Genomic DNA, 17,892 nt, shown 5'->3' with positions numbered 1-17,892 from the left:
TATGGCTTTAAATTCAGAATTAACAGTTAAAGGTACTTTAAATGTCAATTCTCTGTTCATTCTAACATTATAACACAAATCTACATCCCAGTAAACCATTTGTTTGTTACTACAGGTCCAACATGACTGTGAATGAAACCACTGACAGTAAACCCAGTGCCCTGCCACCACAAAGCAGGTAAAAAAAAAAAAAAAAAAAAAAAAAAAAAAAAAAAAAATCTACCATACAATGCTACAGGCCATACTGTACCTGAGCTTTTTAACATAGACTCTGGCACAGTGAAAAATTGTCCAGTAGTACGACTAGAATTCATAAGAATTTAGCGATTCTGATTCCATTATCAACTCTCATTGCCTCCACTTTGAGAGTCACCATCATCACTAAGCACCATATGGAAGACGAGTGGATGAGAAACGTTTGTGCATATTGATAGTATTTCCACTCTTGGTGTTGATACTAAAAGTAATTGCGCCCAGAAGACAGTAATTTGTTACTTTTTACATTATATCAGCATTTTTCCATAAAATTACATGGAACGCATAGTCTCATAATTACCATTTATCAATATAAATCTACTGACTACAGCCCCACACACCAACACATATCCCAATCCTAATAAGGACACATATGATCTTTCTCAAAGCATTTACATGTGAACACAAAGCCAACAAAACAAAGCAAAGAAACTTCACAGTAATTTCCACAGTGATTCTACTTTAGTAACATGAACAGGTAGAAACAGGTACAGCTTGACTGCTCGTCACAGATGTTACCTGCTGAAGTTCAGGGTCTGGCTGCTGGGCGGGGTCAGGATTCACTCAGCTTTAAGTCACTCTGGGTTCTTGGTTAGCTTAGTGTTAGCATGCTGTCCTAGCAGGAGCTGGCAAAGAGCCGAAGTTGTGTTGGCAGGATAATGCAGTTACTGTTAGTGTAGTTTGCACTTTCCCCACTGTGCTCTTCTCCTTTGTGCAATAAAAATAAAAAATAATGTCCATATCCACACTTTTGCCCCCCATCTTCCTCTTCAGTTCCACACGTACTGAAATCAGCTGATTGTAGCACAAGTGCAAGTCCAAAAATATTTTTAATTGTTTTCCCAAATCATAATTTGTTGGGTAAGGAAGCACTTTACTGCGAGCATCCATCTTCCATTTCATACTTCCATCTAGCAAAATGAAGTCCAGTGGCATGAATGCTACATAAGATTCATACATACAGTGGGGCAAAAAAGTATTTAGTCAGCCACCGATTGTGCAAGTTCCCCCACTTAAAATGATGACAGAGGTCAGTAATTTGCACCAGAGGTACACTTCAACTGTGAGAGACAGAATGTGGAAGAAAAATCCATGAATCCACATGGTAGGATTTGTAAAGAATTTATTCGTAAATCAGGGTGGAAAATAAGTATTTGGTCAATAACAAAAATACAACTCAATACTTTGTAACATAACCTTTGTTGGCAATAACAGAGGTCAAACGTTTACTATAGGTCTTTACCAGGTTTGCACACACAGTAGCTGGTATTTTGGCCCATTCCTCCATGCAGATCTTCTCGAGAGCAGTGATGTTTTGGGGCTGTCGCCGAGCAACACGGACTTTCAACTCCCGCCACAGATTTTCTATGGGGTTGAGATCTGGAGACTGGCTAGGCCACTCCAGGACTTTCAAATGCTTCTTACGGAGACACTCCTTTGTTGCCCGGGCGGTGTGTTTTGGATCATTGTCATGTTGGAAGACCCAGCCTCGTTTCATCTTCAAAGTTCTCACTGATGGAAGGAGGTTTTGGCTCAAAATCTCACGATACATGGCCCCATTCATTCTGTCCTTAACACGGATCAGTCGTCCTGTCCCCTTGGCAGAAAAACAGCCCCATAGCATGATGTTTCCACCCCCATGCTTCACAGTAGGTATGGTGTTCTTGGGATGCAACTCAGTATTCTTCTTCCTCCAAACACGACGAGTTGAGTTTATACCACAAAGTTCTACTTTGGTTTCATCTGACCACATGACATTCTCCCAATCCTCTGCTGTATCATCCATGTGCTCTCTGGCAAACTTCAGACGGGCCTGGACATGCACTGGCTTCAGCAGCGGAACACGTCTGGCACTGCGGGATTTGATTCCCTGCCGTTGTAGTGTGTTACTGATGGTGACCTTTGTTACTTTGGTCCCAGCTCTCTGCAGGTCATTCACCAGGTCCCCCCATGTGGTTCTGGGATCTTTGCTCACCATTCTCATGATCATTTTGACCCCACGGGATGAGATCTTGCGTGGAGCCCCAGATCGAGGGAGATTATCAGTGGTCTTGTATGTCTTCCATTTTCTGATGATTGCTCCCACAGTTGATTTTTTCACACCAAGCTGCTTGCCTATTGTAGATTCACTCTTCCCAGTCTGGTGCAGGTCTACAATACTTTTCCTGGTGTCCTTCGAAAGCTCTTTGGTCTTGGCCATGGCGGAGTTTGGAGTCTGACTGTTTGAGGCTGTGGACAGGTGTCTTTTATACAGATGATGAGTTCAAACAGGTGCCATTCATACAGGTAACGAGTGGGGGACAGAAAAGCTTCTTACAGAAGACGTTACAGGTCTGTGAGAGCCAGAGATTTTCCTTGTTTGAGGTGACCAAATACTTATTTTCCACCCTAATTTACGAATAAATTCTTTACAAATCCTACCATGTGAATTCATGGATTTTTTTTCACATTCTGTCTCTCACAGTTGAAGTGTACCTCTGGTGCAAATTACTGACCTCTGTCATCATTTTAAGTGGGGGAACTTGCACAATCGGTGGCTGACTAAATACTTTTTTGCCCCACTGTATGAATGGACTCATATTCATTATGTGATTCATGTATTACCTCCCACTAACTTTAGGAATTTTATTGAAGTAACACTATATTAGTATCATTCACCATTAGTAACAATCGGTTAAACAAATGCTAGTAAAATGTATTTAAAGAAATTACTCCAATGTAATTTTAAGAAATGTATATACTGCATGCAGAAAGCATGCACTGATTATAAACAATGGATGACTTTGGAAGAATCCATGAATTCTTCCAAGGCCCTGTGGCAAACATGATCATTTCACAAAATATCTGGCATAAAAACAGAAGGTGTGATAATAAATCACAATAACTTCAGCTCTGCCTTCAATACAGTTCAACCCCACAAACTGGTTAATAAACTAAGCAACTTAGGACTCAGCAGCTCACTGTGCAGCTGGATATTGGACTTCCTGAGCAACAGACCCCAGAACGTCAGAATGGGAGAGCACACCTCCACCACCCTCATTCTGAATGTGGGTGTCCCACAGGGGTGTGTCCTCAGTCCCCTCTTATACTCACTTTTCACCCATGACTGTTCACCAATCCACACCAGTAACACCATTATAAAATTTGCTGATGACACCACCGTCATAGGACTGATAGACAACAATGATGATTCAGCCTACAGAGAGGAGGTTCAGCATCTGAAGCAATGGTGTGACGACAACAACCTGCATCTAAACACAGCCAAGACCAAGGAGATGGTAATCGACTTCAGAAGAACAAAGCGATCTGAGCACTCTACCCTCTACACTGATGGGGAGGAGGTAGAAAGGGTATAAAGCTTTAAGTTCCTCGGAGTCCACATCTCGGCCGACCTTACCTGGTCCACAAACATTTCCCACCAGGTAGGGAAAGCACAACAAAGGCTGTACTTCCTCAGGAAACTACGTCAGGCCCAATTACCCCAAAGACTGCTCGTAAACATCTACTGCTCCACCATCGAGAGCCTTCTGACCCTGATTGGAGGATAACTGCACTGCCAACACTCATGGACATTACACCTTATTTGTAAATCGTATTTCTATTTATACTTCAATGCAACCAACACCCCTACCTCTTTAAACTATATTTATTATAACCTTAGCTAATATAGTTCCAACAGCACCCCCCCAACACACACACTCTCAATGTGCAATATCACTGATCACACTGCACCTCTCAATGCACCTACTAGTTAGATGGCATGTATGTGTATGTATATAAATGTAAGCGTGTATGTGGAAATATATGTGTGTATGTATGTACGGATGCATATATGTATGTATGTGCGTGTATGTATAACTTCTACATATCTTTCTTGCGTAAATGTAAATTTTTTCTGTTATTGTGTAAATACTTACGCTATTGTGTACTTCACACACATGGAGAAATGCCAAACTGCCTTTCATTGTTCTTGTAACAGTGACAATAAAAAGCTATTCTATTCTAAAAACACATCTGCATCCCACTAAATCATTTAGTTTGTCACTCCAACTGACTGGGGGTTAGTATTAGTTCAGTTTCACTCTGACCATCAGGCTTCTCCTCCTTGTCTGTTTCGATGATGCCATTGCTCATTAATGTTAATTTTTGTGATCGTTTGTTGGCCTTCACTTTGAATACGTCCCACCTCTCAGAAATCAATCCTCTGTTGAAGAGCAGTGATGACAGGTAGGAGAACAACAAAGTAACAAAGATAGCGGATAACATGCAGATAGTCTTGACCGGAGAGCGCTGGACATAAATGCCATGTTCAAGAGTGCAACCTGGGAAGTGAAGGACAACAGGTAACCCTATGGATGGTTCACCACTGAGCAATCTCAGCAACACTCCAACTAGCAAGCCCATGATAGAGCCATAACCATTGGAGATGTTAAAAAAGAGGACGCAGACTAGTTGAGGGAACATGATGGTGTAGGTTATGTCTGAGCCCAGGATCCAAAAAACCATGATGCTGTTGTTTAGGAAGGTGAGCGATGTGCCAGCCACGCCCACCAGGACCACAGTGACACGGATCACCCACTGGAGCTCCCTGTCTGATGCCTGCAAAAAACCCCAAAATAAAATAAAATCTGGAAACTGAACCAGAAAAGACATAACCACAACTCGAATCTTCTTCTTTCAGGTCTCTTACTGTGGTCCTTAGGATGCTCTTATATATGTTGGATGAGAAGATGGAGGCGGCAGATAATAGTGCAGAGTCTGTTGAGGACATCACAGCAGCAGCTACAGCTCCAATACCAATGATGGAGATGTAGTTTGGAGTGAGGTACTGCAGAGCAATTGGCAGAACCTGACCAGCGTCTCCTCGCTTGAAGGGGGATGGGGAGCCATATAAGGTCATGTTCCAATCTGGCATAAAAACATAAAAAGTACAAATAAATGAAAATATATTTTAACAATTTTATTAAATATATTTCTCTGTTGTTGTACCTGTTGATGCTGCGACTGCTCCAATCAACACAGATGGGATTCCAAGTACAAAAATAAGTGGAGCTGCAATAAAGCAGGTGATCCTGGCTGTATTTGATGAGGAGGCTGACAGAGTCCTCTGGTGGAAGTCCTGATATCCAAGGTTACCTAAAGCCTTAAACAAATGACAGTGTGACAGTTAGCCGTTCATTTTGTTAGTTAGTCATTTATTAGGGTAATGTTGTTTTAGTTTATAATCTCTCAACTTTAGTTGTATCTCTAATTATGTGTATTTTATTAGCACTCAGCAAATGACAAACTGTTTATTTCATCTTGAGTTAACTTGTGTGCTTTAGGTTTATAATGTTCACATGGAGTACACATTATAGGTTGAAACATTTGCTCATTTGTTTCTCGTCAGACTAATTGTTTATGTCTATTTGGAGTTTCAGTGCTTGTTCAGAGGTCCCTTGAATGTAAATGAACATTTCTAGTATTAATTATAGTTTTAGTATTAATAATCATTAAATTCAATGAAAACTATGTCCTTTACCCCCCCCTCATTACATCATTAGGCTTACATCATGCAAACAATTTCATACCCATGAAGGCCTAATGCTGAATGACTGAATATTGTTGAATGTAACTTGATCGAGTTCACTTGTTAACCACAATTTCTCCACTCATGTTTTCTAAGATGAATATCGTGGTCCACATTGATATCCTTAGTTTTTTCTGGTTTTAAAGGGAGACCCTGTTCTTTATTTTGTTTATGAACCTCATTGATCCATCTCTGACCTGGATCCATTTATAGGCGAGTCACTGCTTGGTTTGAGTTTTGATAACTTTGTAAATTACTTAAATAATCACTTTAAAGCAGATTGAACAGCAACCGTGTGTGTGCTAATAAAGAATGCTGCAAAGCATGTTAATGTCATTCACATAGTTTATTTTGGATGATTGTTTGTACTTAGTGACCTTTATTTTAAAAACATTTAGATATTTTAATACCCATCAAGAGACTAGTGCTAGAAATCTGTCTTGGTCTCTGCAACTGCTAATGTTTTTCTGTGTTTGTTGCTTTTACAAATTCAGTCCTAAATAAAAATAAATGCAGGCCTTACCAATAATAAGAAATTATCAATCCATCTCCATAGCCTTTCTTTATCTACAGAACCAATCCAGGGGGCTTGGTAGGTAAAGTTGAAAGCAGTCTTAGTAATGTCCATAGAGTGGGGGTTCATTAAGGTGAAGGGGACACAGAGCCACTGCAGAACAGAAGAAGATCCAATGACATAAAGACTAAGTTACAATGTTCACAATCACATTAGATTTGCCTATATTAAAACCCTGTTCCCAAAAAGTTTGGGATGCAAAATGTAAAAACACTGTAAAATTGTAATACAAATACAATGCAATATATTGGAAACCATTCCAATCCTGTATTATAAGCAGTAAGTTGAAACTGTTGTGGTTAGGAGTCTCTTCTGCGAACTGTTTATGGCCCAGACGGGCATTGTTAACGCTGTGTATTTTTTGACATTGGGATAAATCAAAGCTGCTGAGGAAAAGGTGCATAATCACAGCACACATGCTCCAGAAGGTAAAGAACCATTTATCATAAAGATTAACCTTTTAACCTCAGATTAAAATCTACTGTTTTTCAAAAAATATAGGCTGATTTAGAATTTAATGGCTACAACACGCTTAAAAAAAAGGGGTGGGACGAGGGCAACTACAGTTAAGGGAGAAATGTATAATTAGGGAAACGGCTCAAATAATTGCCAGTTTCATCATCTTTAGTACATAATGTGCATGAAGATTCAGACAATCTGGAGAATCTAGAGGAGCCAGAAAACAAACGATTAAAGACCTTCAGGCCCTCAAGTCTGAAAACTGTGTCCAGTGAGCACCATCAGTCACAGATCAAAACTCACAAAGACAAAACTGATGTTTAATATAATTTAAGGGGATAGAAAGAAAACCTCTCCTGTGGTGCATAAATAAAAGTTTGATATATATATTTTTCAAAGCCACAGATCTTGTATTTCTCATGGCCAAGGAGCAGAGGGAACATCCAACTTGCTATAAACACAATCTGATGAGTTTGGAGACATTAATGCATATATTACTTTTTTTTTTTTTAAAGTGAAGTGCCATCAAATTAAAAAAAAAACCAAACAAACATAAAAACAACAACTAAGTTTTCATGTATTTTCAAATCCATACAGGCTTTATTAAAGTATTTACATTAATTGTGCTCTTTTATTTATATTAAACACAGTTTCCCTATATTTTATTAAGGAGGGATGTGGTTTCCCATGCAAGTGAACTCACCATACTGAAGAAAATGAGTGTTAGCTGTATTATGTCTGTGTAGGCTACAGAGTAGAGACCTCCCATTAATGTGTATATGATGGCTACAGCAGCAGAGATCCAAATGGAAACAGCGTAGGATAAATCCAGGACCACGCTTATTGTTGCTCCTATAAAAGTAACACAGTAAATGATACAGAATCACATGTATCAGAATTACCTTCATTCAGTTTAGGAAAATGAGTTCAGTCACTTTAGGATGACACCAACAGCATGTGTCAGTATGACTTACAGTAATACTATCATACTAGTTTGTTGTATAGGTGTTTTGGATGCAGTTAAAACTATTATAGCAGCCAAACTTAAAACACTTGTCTCTATCCTGGAAATTATTCAGTTGCAGGTCTTATTACTAGAGAAGGAAAACAAAAGTTATGTGGGTATCACTCACCTAAGCCGATAAGAGTTCCTGTCACCCAGATTAGATCAGAAATTAACAGAGCCACGGACAGAGCTCCACTTATTGACTTTCCATACTTGATCTGGAATGGGTCCATCATTGTCACATATTTTCTTTCTCTCATTGGTTTGGCAAAGAAAAGTCCACCTTAACGACAGGTAGAACACATTTCTTCACATCCACTACTGAAAATCAGTGGACTTCCTCTTTAAGATTCATTCATAGTCTTATGCGAATCACATTTTACGCTAATTTGCACAGATGTGTCCCCACTTCCTTATAAGACATGCTTGGCCTGTATTTTTCAAAGCCTAATTTAGAAAAGGTAGGTTTTTAGATTTTTCCTTATGATTTTGCACAGCTTCCTCTAGAGGCATAAAAAGTGTTTGTGAAAATTTGTGGCGTTCCTATGTAAAACACATTTAAAGTAATCATATAGAAATCATATTTTTCCACACAGATATACGCCTTTGTCTTATAAAACACATCATTCCTGATTTAGACATTAAAAGTAATATCTAGAAATAAAAACCTTGCTTTGAAAAAGGTCGTTTTTGTAGATGTTACTTAATAGTTCAGATGAATATGATATTTGTAGGCGTAACCAAGTATGTGACAAGGAAATCATAATGATTAAAGTCTGTAGTGTAGTACCTTACGCACACATGAGCCGCTTTCGTCAGAAAATGGGAAATCATGTGCAAATGCAGAAATTATACAGGTAATGGTGTTATTATTAAAACTCTTACCAACAATAAAAGACAGGGCTGCTGTTAATGGCATGACTGCCCAGGCCAGCCCCATAGTTGGTGTGTACACTGCTTCTGTCAGACCAACGATAAAGCCCCCGCCAACAAAAGTAGCTGCAGAGAGCACAGCACAAACACACATAGAGGAATTACACCGTGACCTTCAGGCTCAGGTAAAGAGGCTTCTAAATTAATATTGCCTACTGATAAGCAGTTAATTGATGGTGTGAACACTTTTGCACATGAGATGAAGTTTTAAAAACATCTGTTTTCTCTTTTAACTGTGTCTTAGTGTAACTCAAAATGTAGGAATTCAATTGCACAAAAAAAAAAAAATTGACTTAAGCAAGGAATATTAATTAAAAAAAAAAAAAAAAAAAAAAAAAACCCGACTTAAGCTTAATGGTTCCACTTCACTGTAATATGTAATAAATTAGGCACAACAACACATTTTTTAAAATAACCGTATTAAGAAAGGTTTGTTGTCTTTTACATACGAACAGGCTAGTCCCTTTATCTTAATAGCTGCACATGTTTTTGTTGAAAGAATGTCAAACGGGGGACTCCCTGTTAAAGAGAGACAGGTTGTTGTTCACCAGCTACTTTACTAACTATTTACTTTGGTGGAGTTAGAAGAGAATTTAACTTGTTCTATTACAAAAGCTGCACTGTGATGAGCTCATGCAACAACATACTCATTTTGTGCTTCACAATGTTCTTACACAGTTTCACTCAATGAAAGTGGCTACAATAACAGCCAAATATCTACAAACATGCACTCTCACCGGTCATTGTGAAGACTCCTACTACCATACTGATCCCTCTGTTTCCCAGCAAAGTGACCTCTGTCTGGGCTGCTTGGCTGCTTTTCTGCACCCGTTTGGACTTCATCGAGGCCCACAGACCAGTGCCCAGCACCATCAGGTAGAAGACCACCATTACCACCAGCCCTGGGATGTTCAGAGCCATTGTGTGCTACCTTGATGACTGGCAAAACGTGGATCCACTGATGAAAATAAATAAATAAATAAATAAATAATACAAATAAGACTAATAAGTTGTTTTTCAAATGCAAAATGTTTAGTTCAATCCTAACATTTCCTACAAACTGTGCTTCCAACTATGAACTATCAGTTGTAATGTGATACAGGTGGGGCAGTCAAGGGCAGTCTGGGGTGCTACTGTTTGATTAGATTTTAGTAAATGTTTGACAGTTTCTCACAACTCCCGGAATAGCTCTTGATTGGGGTTGGAATTTTCCTTCACAATGTAAGGTTTGTTTTTAAGACTTTTGCCTCTTGGTTGAATTACTCAGCTATAGTTTAGTTTTATATTGGCATGTCTCCAAAACTGTGTGCAGAAAACCAAGGCTGGAAATGGAAAAAAGAAACTGTAATTATACTTACAACCCTATAAACTGATATCTGTAGATGAATAAGCTGTCAGGACAGTCACAACCAATGTAGCAGAATTCTAAATACTAGACCATATGTTAGTTACATTTATTTTTACTGTTTACTAGTTATTAAGTTAGTGAAAGCGGTTAAAAATGTATTCAGTCAGTACAGAATCATCTTCTATCCTAAAATATCATCAAGAAAGCAGAATTAATTCAAATCAAGAAATAGGATCAGTTAGAGAGACAGAGGAGTCTGCATATAAGAAAAGATTAAAGCTCCTTTCTGAAGATCAGAAATCTCTATTTTTGCACTAGGATGTCAAAAACCTGTGGCTACTTGGTTAAAGACGGAGTGTGATTGAGATCAGGGGGTTCCATTAAATCTTCTTATATTTTCACTAGTTTTTCAATGATTGATACTCGAAACGATTGGAAAGTTAAGGACATTTATTCGTTTATTTGTGATTTTGGGAGTGCTATTTAGGTGACAGTTTATGGCAGGTAAAAGAAAATCTTCATCAGAACTTGTTAGAGTGAATTGTTAAATCATTCATGTCATTTTATGCTTGCCAACTCTGATGAAAGGAATTCCACTGTCCTTCCCCCCCCAGATTCTCGAGGTTGTGGGTGGGGGGGCTGTAATGTTTTATTGCAGATACATCCTATCTGGAAGATCTGCTTCTTGTGATGTTGCTCCTGCTTTTATGACCCTTTGGTCAGCAGGAGGTATATCTCTCTCTCTCACACACACACACACACACACACACACACACACACACTAGAACCATGTGGGCGTTGCTTTGCTGTGATGTGTTTTGTGTGAACTGTCTCTCAATAAAAGGCAGCGAGAGGAGGCCGTCATCGGGGTCATTTCCATGGTGGACACACACGAGGCCTCCCTTGCGCAAATAATCGATTGATCGACTGTCTTGTTTTCTTCATGATGAATAAGTCTCTAGAATTAGCGGGGCTTGTGGAAACACAGACCCAATAGAACTGTTCACATCTTCTAATTATTTGTCTTGTGAACTTGAAAACGGTGTCACATAGTTTATTATTCAGATTCAGTCCAACTTTATCAATCCCAAAAAAAGGGAAATTTGTTTGCAGCTTACCCACACAACATACTCCCACAGTCAAACTCACACAACCACCACAAACACTGTTGTGACATGCAACAGTGTTTGTGGTGGTTGTGTGAGTTTGACTGAAAAATCCTCACATAGGAAACCGGTTTCCTATCCTCACATAGGAAACTCTCAGTAAGAGAGCTAAGGGCTGTAAGGTGGCCTTGACATGAGGCCACCTTACAGCCCTTAGCTCTCTTACTGAGAGTTTCCTATGTGAGGATAGGAAACCGGTTTCCTATGTGAGGATTTTTCTATACGTTCTAGAAAGCTCCGGAGAAATATCCACTGGCTTGGCTCTGCTGCTAGACCTTACTGATAGGAGGAGCTCCCAGCTAAAAACGATTTTGACGGTTGTTGCTACATGTTAGACACTTTGACACATTAGCCATAGCCTGCCTGTAGCAATTTGGGTGCATTTTTTCTTTCAACTCTGTTAACCTTAAAAGATTCACTCACCTATCACATTAGAGCCTGCTCACAGTAACAGCTAGAACAAAAATAACACAATTTGCATTTATTAATAAAAGGAGTCATTAAGAGGTACATCTTTGAACAAAGTTCACAGCTCTAAAATCTTGTTTTATTTCAGAGGAAGTTTTAACAGTGTAAAGTCTGCCTGTTTGATTTCCCTCTCTTTATCACACCATCATAGAGGCAACAAAAAAAGAAAACAGAGTGAACACCGCATAATTTACAAAAAGCCTTGGCAACTGAAAAACACCTAACTGATCTAGAGTACTGGTTAGGTGGGAAGTAGTTATTTCATAAGGATATATCTAATTATTCTCCAACATTGCGTTCAAGGAAAAGCACTGGGAACAGTAAACATGTAAAGCATTACCTTCACCTTGTTACAAAAACTTGTTACAAACTGTCATGAAAGCTATTAAAAATAATTTTATCCATATAAAGGCATTTTGGCATAATATAGATGTGATAATGCAGCAGTAAAACCTGATCTGAGTGACCTTTCTGTGTAGATTAAAAAGTGATACAGTGACAATTATTTGTAAACTTTTACACTTTTACTTTGTTTTAAATCTTAGTCACCAGTAAGTGCCAAACTAAAACACACGCTTGCTTTATCAGACCAGCTTAGTTGATTTACAGTCAACAGCTGCAGCAAATATAGACAGAAGCTTTTGCTAACTGTGATAGGTTTAAGCAATGAAAATCAAAGTCAAACACTAATTACCTGCTTAGCTGGTGGCAGTGTGGGTATTCTGGTACCTTTCTGAATCCTTTCCAGGACTGCGTTCCTATCGTCTCTGCCTGACTGTTTTGTTTTCTGTTTGTCTCATAACCAGTCTAAGCCTCCTTGTGGCACAGGGGGCTGAGCCTATTGTAGATAAGACACAAAAAAATCTACGGCTGGACAGGTTTTCTCATTCCTCACAGACCTCAAAGGAACCAGCAATTTACGATCATTTCCAGGCAGAAAAAAGTGCCTGTTTAGGAATAGAGGAAATAATTAGATTTAATAAATGAGACAGATAAAGGTTTTACTGAATTTCAACTTTTAGCTAATGGATTTGTGGCTGAAGGAGTATTTAGAGTCTTGACTTCTGCAAAAGTTGCGATGCAATCTAAAATATAGACATTGTTACAGTGCAATCAAAATCCTGTGCTTTAGCAAAAAACATAAAAGAGCAGCACTCATTCTTCAGAATGTCACATGATTTCAAAATCATGTAATTCGCTCAGAATTTTTAATTCATCAGTGAAGAAGTCTATTTAATAAGAGTATAAATATGATTACTTTACATACTGTATCTATGATAACCCGTTTGTGGACACGGTAACCCTTGTTATATCTACAGATTACAGACTCCCTATTCACTTAATGTTTATGTATAAATATTATAAATATGTAAAAATATTGTTTTGAAATAAGAACAGTTATGACCTTGTTCCCGCTTTTTCACGAACTGCTTGTCTAGGCTACATGTGTGACTGACGTCAACTGGCACTATAAACTAAAGATAAAATACACATAAACAAAAAGTTCTCTTGTCAGCATATTTGGTGTCAGAATTTATTTAGACCCATGATGTACAATAAATCTTCCAAACTTACAACTTTTTAGCTGACCCTAATATTTTATACTCTTTCAAAAGCCAGTTTGAGGGTCAGAGTTGGAGTTAAGTCTATGTCAGGGGCATTTATTGGGCAGGGTTCAACATAAAAACTTGCCTGATGGCTCAAAGCCTGAGTGGTAAAGTACACTGGGTATGTTGATTTGGCTGTGATGATATTTTTGTTATCAGATTATTCACTTGTGATGCCAACATGCTGAAATAAACCGTCACTATTTTTTTTTTTAAGTCAGCATTACTGTGATAAAATATTTTAATTTCACATACTAATGAATTACAGTAGTCCAGCCTAGAAGTAATAAATTCATTAACTAGTTTTGAGACAGGATGTTTCTAATTTTAGAAATAATTAAACACATACCCTGGTCAAAAAAATGACTCCAAGATTCCACTCTCCATTTACATGAACAAATTAGAGTCTAATAGATAAATATGATTCAACCCACTGCAGCACAGTACATTTATTATTTTACTATTCTTACAGCATGCTATAATCTGTTATAAAATGTTGTGATCAACAGTATTGAACATTGCACTGAGCAAGCTAACGTTTAATTAATTTTTGGCTCAACAGAGCTCTGACTCTTTGTCAGCCTGGATAAAGTACTGAAAAGAAACCTGGGGTTGTTCTTGTTTTCTTCAACCAGGACTTTTTGCAAGGGCAGCAAACTCTTTTTCCAGGCTAAATGAAGCTCTAACTTAATGAGATGCCATTTCCTCTCAAGCTTACGTTTTATCTGCTTTAAGGCGCAGGTTTGCCAGGCACAGTTATACCAGGGAGTCAAGCAAAGATTTCAGGCTTTTTTCAGGGGAGCCACTGTATCCAGGTTCGTAAACAGTGCTCTGCATTGTGCTGGCACATGACATCGAAGGAGATAACCGTGGAATTGCATCCTTGAACTCAGTTACAGCGCTTTCAGGAAGACAACTTGAGCCTTACTCAGGGTGTAAACAGACCTCAGACCAAATAAAACTGGTCAGACCCTAAACTGCCATTGGCACACCTAATAACCTTTGAAAAAACTTGGCTTCTTTCATTGAGAAAGCGCTATATCTGAACCAGATGCACCTAGACCGTGTGGTGGCAGATTTATTTTCTCATCTATTAATCACATATTTAATCATATCACATTAGTTATAGTAATATCACTTTACTATAGTAAGAGCACTCCTGTCACTAGTTTATATGCATGTGGAACGTTAACACAGTGAGGCCATTGTAATGGGAGACATTAAACAGATAGTGGGACTCCTTCTGCGTATCAGGGATGTAAATCCTTAGGTGACGGCCAAGCAGAAAACAAGGTCATAATTCTCTCTGAGGGAGAAGGTATAGCTCCCCCGTGAGAGGGGCCAACGTGTGAGTTTGTGGAATGTTCTTTGTCTGCGTCTCTGTATATAAGATGTAAGGACGGTGGCCACAATTCAGAGATGGTCCTAGTGTTTCACTGGGATGCTCTCTCCACATTGCAATGTGTTTATCAAACCCACTTCAAATCAAGCTCGCTGGGTGTGTTGCAGGTTATTGTTCAATTTTCCACAACAATTTGGCGTTGTCGGGCAGGATTCCTCCGGTGAGTTTTGCTGAATCACGGGCACGCGGTGACTGGCCATCCTGAGGTAAAATTGCCTCAGTCCCACCGTTGTTTTCAAAAAGGGAGAACCGGGGGGTATGCTTCACCGAATCACACATGCAGGAATTTTTAAAAGAACCAAGAGAGGCACTGCAAAGGATCTGCAACGGTGAGCTGTTTTGATTTGGGAGGATTTTTCTATCGGACCGACGGGGAAATCCTCGCTTCCTTACAGCTGCAATTATTGGGTGCAGGTTCCTAGAAACTCAGTTTGGATATTCAAGTGGGTATTCTTGTTGCAGTGGTAAGTGCAGGATCAAATCCAGGTTTTGGTTGCATGATTTTCTTTTCTCTTTCAGAAATATGGGAAAGAATACATGCAGTATAAAGTGTGTAGAAACTGAGGAATGCAGTAAAGAGAAGTGTGTGTGTATATAACCAAGAGTGATGGAAAGAGATGTGTTAAAATGTGGATTGAAGAATAAGAGAGGGAAAGTGTTAATAAGTAGTGATGAAAATGATATTAAATATGTCACACATAAACAGAGAAATGTGAAGGAAAGGCAGGTTTAAGGACATGCTCTGCTGAATCTGCAGCTCCACTGCGCACACAGCCATTAAACACACACACACACACACACACACACACACACGAGAGTTATTTTTTTCTCCTTATCTTTCCTCATGTGGTGCATTTTCCATTGTTATACCTCTCTGACCTGTCTTCCCCATGTGATGTTTTGTGTAATGCATGTATGGTTGGAAGGGTAAGATGGCGCTGGCACGGCTGGCAGCCTTAACCCAATTTCCCTCGGGATAAATAAAGTATTATCAATCAATCAAATGTTAAATGTTACAGGGGGAAAATGTGTATTCAATGTGAAACACATACTGTGTTAAAATCAGTATCACTCCTTTCACAGACTAGGAAGGTTGACCACATGATTTACAGCAACACCTCTGGAATCTGTTGATCCAGGCCCGACCTGCGAGGACACACCACTGGCTAATGGTTTTTTTTTTTTCCTCTCTAAGGGTTCTGGCATCACAGAGGCAGACATGAGTGAAATGAAGCAGGTTGTGTAGTGATTACAGAACATCTTAGTGTGGGGCTCATTATCATATCTTTATTCATTTTAAGGTGTTGAGCTCAAAGTGTGAAAACAAGTGAGTGACATTACTTAAGAAAAGTTACTGGTTATAGTAGTTTTAATTAAACACATGGGATGATCCATGATTTGGGCAAATTATGGTAACAGTAGTGTTTTAATGATTTGGGGGAAATAAACTGCATATGGCGCACTTTTGTAAGTGGTGTTGGATGCCTTATTACTCTTATGACCCTACAGTTGTTTGTAAGTGTGAAGTTTGTATTTACTCACCGATTTTGGTTTCTAGGTAACTGTGGTGTGGATGCAGGCTCCAGGAAGAGCCAAGAGTTAGAGCCCACTTAACATGACATTAATGCTGATTTTATTCTTTAACACAGGGTTACAGGGCTGAAGTGAAATTACTCCGGAGGAGAAGCCCTGATGTTGTCCATGGCTTTTTACTGTGATTTGTGGGATTAACAGTTCATGTACAGGTATTAAACCTCTACAGGGGGGTTAAGTCCATGTTCAGATAAGGCTTTGATGATCTATAAGTAAACTTCACTGAACTGAAAGGAAAATGTGGTTTGATGATGGTTGACATGTTTTCCAAATGGTTAGAAGTTTTTCCTCCTAGTAAAGAGATACAGGTGCAGCAGCCAGAGTATTGCTGGAAGAAATCATCCCAAGGGTGGAATCTCCTGACTGAGACTGGGTGCTGATCAGAAGTCTTCAGAGACCCAGCAAGAAGCAGGGACCATTCATAGCAGAGCTGACAGCCCAGGCAGTGGTTGAGGTCAAAGGTCGTGCGGTTTGGGGCCCTACTAGTCATCATGAGAAGATTCCAGAACCACAGCAATAACCATAAAGCTGCGTTGGAACGAGAGGGTGAGGGGTGAAAAGAGCACCCTCCTCCAACAAGGGAGTGCCAAGCTCCAACTCAGCGACTGAAGAGTGAGACTCTGTGGCACCTAAGAGGGATCAGCGAATGAATGCAGATAACACCTGCTTAAACAGCCAATCAGTTTCCCTGGAAAGCTTAGTGTGTTTTTAAGTTAAGGTGGTCGTTGGTGTGACGTTAATAATCATTTTATAAATGACATGCATTTACATGACTCTCCGAACATCACAAACTCTGTTAGAGTTCTGAGCATGAGTAAAAGTGATTGGAGTAGTTATAGCATGCAAGTTTTACAGCAACTTGTGCGCATTTTGTAGGGTAGGTAGATTGATTATCTAGCATGTGTAGGAATGTTTAGCTTATTTTAGAGTTTAGGAATGTGTTAGATAGGATATAGAATTGTGAGACAGTGACACTGCCCTGGATATAAATAAAGGCCTGACTGTGTCATGAACTTAGGAGTAGATTTTAGGAGACCCTCCCCCAGTTGAACTGTGAAAGTAAGACAAAGAGGAGTTAATGCTGAGTGGAAATTCCCCAGAGGATACCTGGGTGGGGGTCTCAACATTTGTAACTGGATAACTGTGGTCTGGAAGGGAGATGGACTTTTATGACCGGCAGGGAGTCACGTACATAGAGACACACACCCACAGTGCTTTAACTGTTACGCACCCACAGTCACTCACGTGCACTCACACATACATACAGGTACGCACATACATTCAATCACGTGCGCTCACATAGGCATACGGGTACGCGCACACACAGGCACTCATGTGCTCGTGCATACACACAGAGTTTGGAGCACACCATGGGGGTTTTATGATAGGGTCGCCTCTATAAAGCTGGCTGTAACTAACAAAGGGGTGAAGATTTTGCAGAGGGACATCGGCCTCGTCTTCCCTTCTAGAAGTGCATGCTTAAATGAAGATGAATAAAGGTTTTGTGAAATA

At 39.4% G+C, this 17,892-nt stretch overlaps 1 protein-coding gene across 5 annotated transcripts in view; it reads right to left on the bottom strand.

The window, feature by feature from the left end:
• Positions 1-2,866: 2,866 nt before the first annotated feature.
• Positions 2,867-17,892, bottom strand: part of LOC146677809 (high-affinity choline transporter 1-like) — a 23,667-nt gene continuing 8,641 nt past the window's right edge. The window contains exons 2-11 of one of the 5 annotated variants that reach the window (XM_085426578.1): positions 12,473-12,616; positions 11,734-11,764; positions 9,534-9,754; positions 8,749-8,862; positions 7,991-8,146; positions 7,561-7,709; positions 6,348-6,491; positions 5,245-5,398; positions 4,946-5,163; positions 2,867-4,854 (exon numbers count right to left, since the gene is read on the bottom strand). In XM_085426578.1, coding sequence (XP_085282704.1) covers positions 4,297-4,854; positions 4,946-5,163; positions 5,245-5,398; positions 6,348-6,491; positions 7,561-7,709; positions 7,991-8,146; positions 8,749-8,862; positions 9,534-9,717 — 1,677 coding nt within the window. In that variant the 5' untranslated portion in view covers positions 9,718-9,754; positions 11,734-11,764; positions 12,473-12,616 and the 3' untranslated portion in view covers positions 2,867-4,296. Of the gene's footprint in view, positions 4,855-4,945; positions 5,164-5,244; positions 5,399-6,347; positions 6,492-7,560; positions 7,710-7,990; positions 8,147-8,748; positions 8,863-9,533; positions 9,755-10,717; positions 11,281-11,733; positions 11,765-12,472; positions 12,617-17,892 lie in introns of those variants that run through there. The other 4 variants (XM_085426613.1, XM_085426596.1, XM_085426606.1 and 1 more) reach the window with 4 other exon arrangements.

The sequence above is a fragment of the Rhamphochromis longiceps genome, linkage group LG2 (assembly GCF_057381845.1).
Source record: "Rhamphochromis longiceps isolate RC_006_pf linkage group LG2, R_longiceps_female_GT1.1, whole genome shotgun sequence".
NCBI lineage: Eukaryota > Metazoa > Chordata > Actinopteri > Cichliformes > Cichlidae > Rhamphochromis > Rhamphochromis longiceps.
The sequence above is the reverse complement of the archived record's forward strand: the minus strand, read 5'-3'. Positions and strand labels throughout refer to the sequence as shown.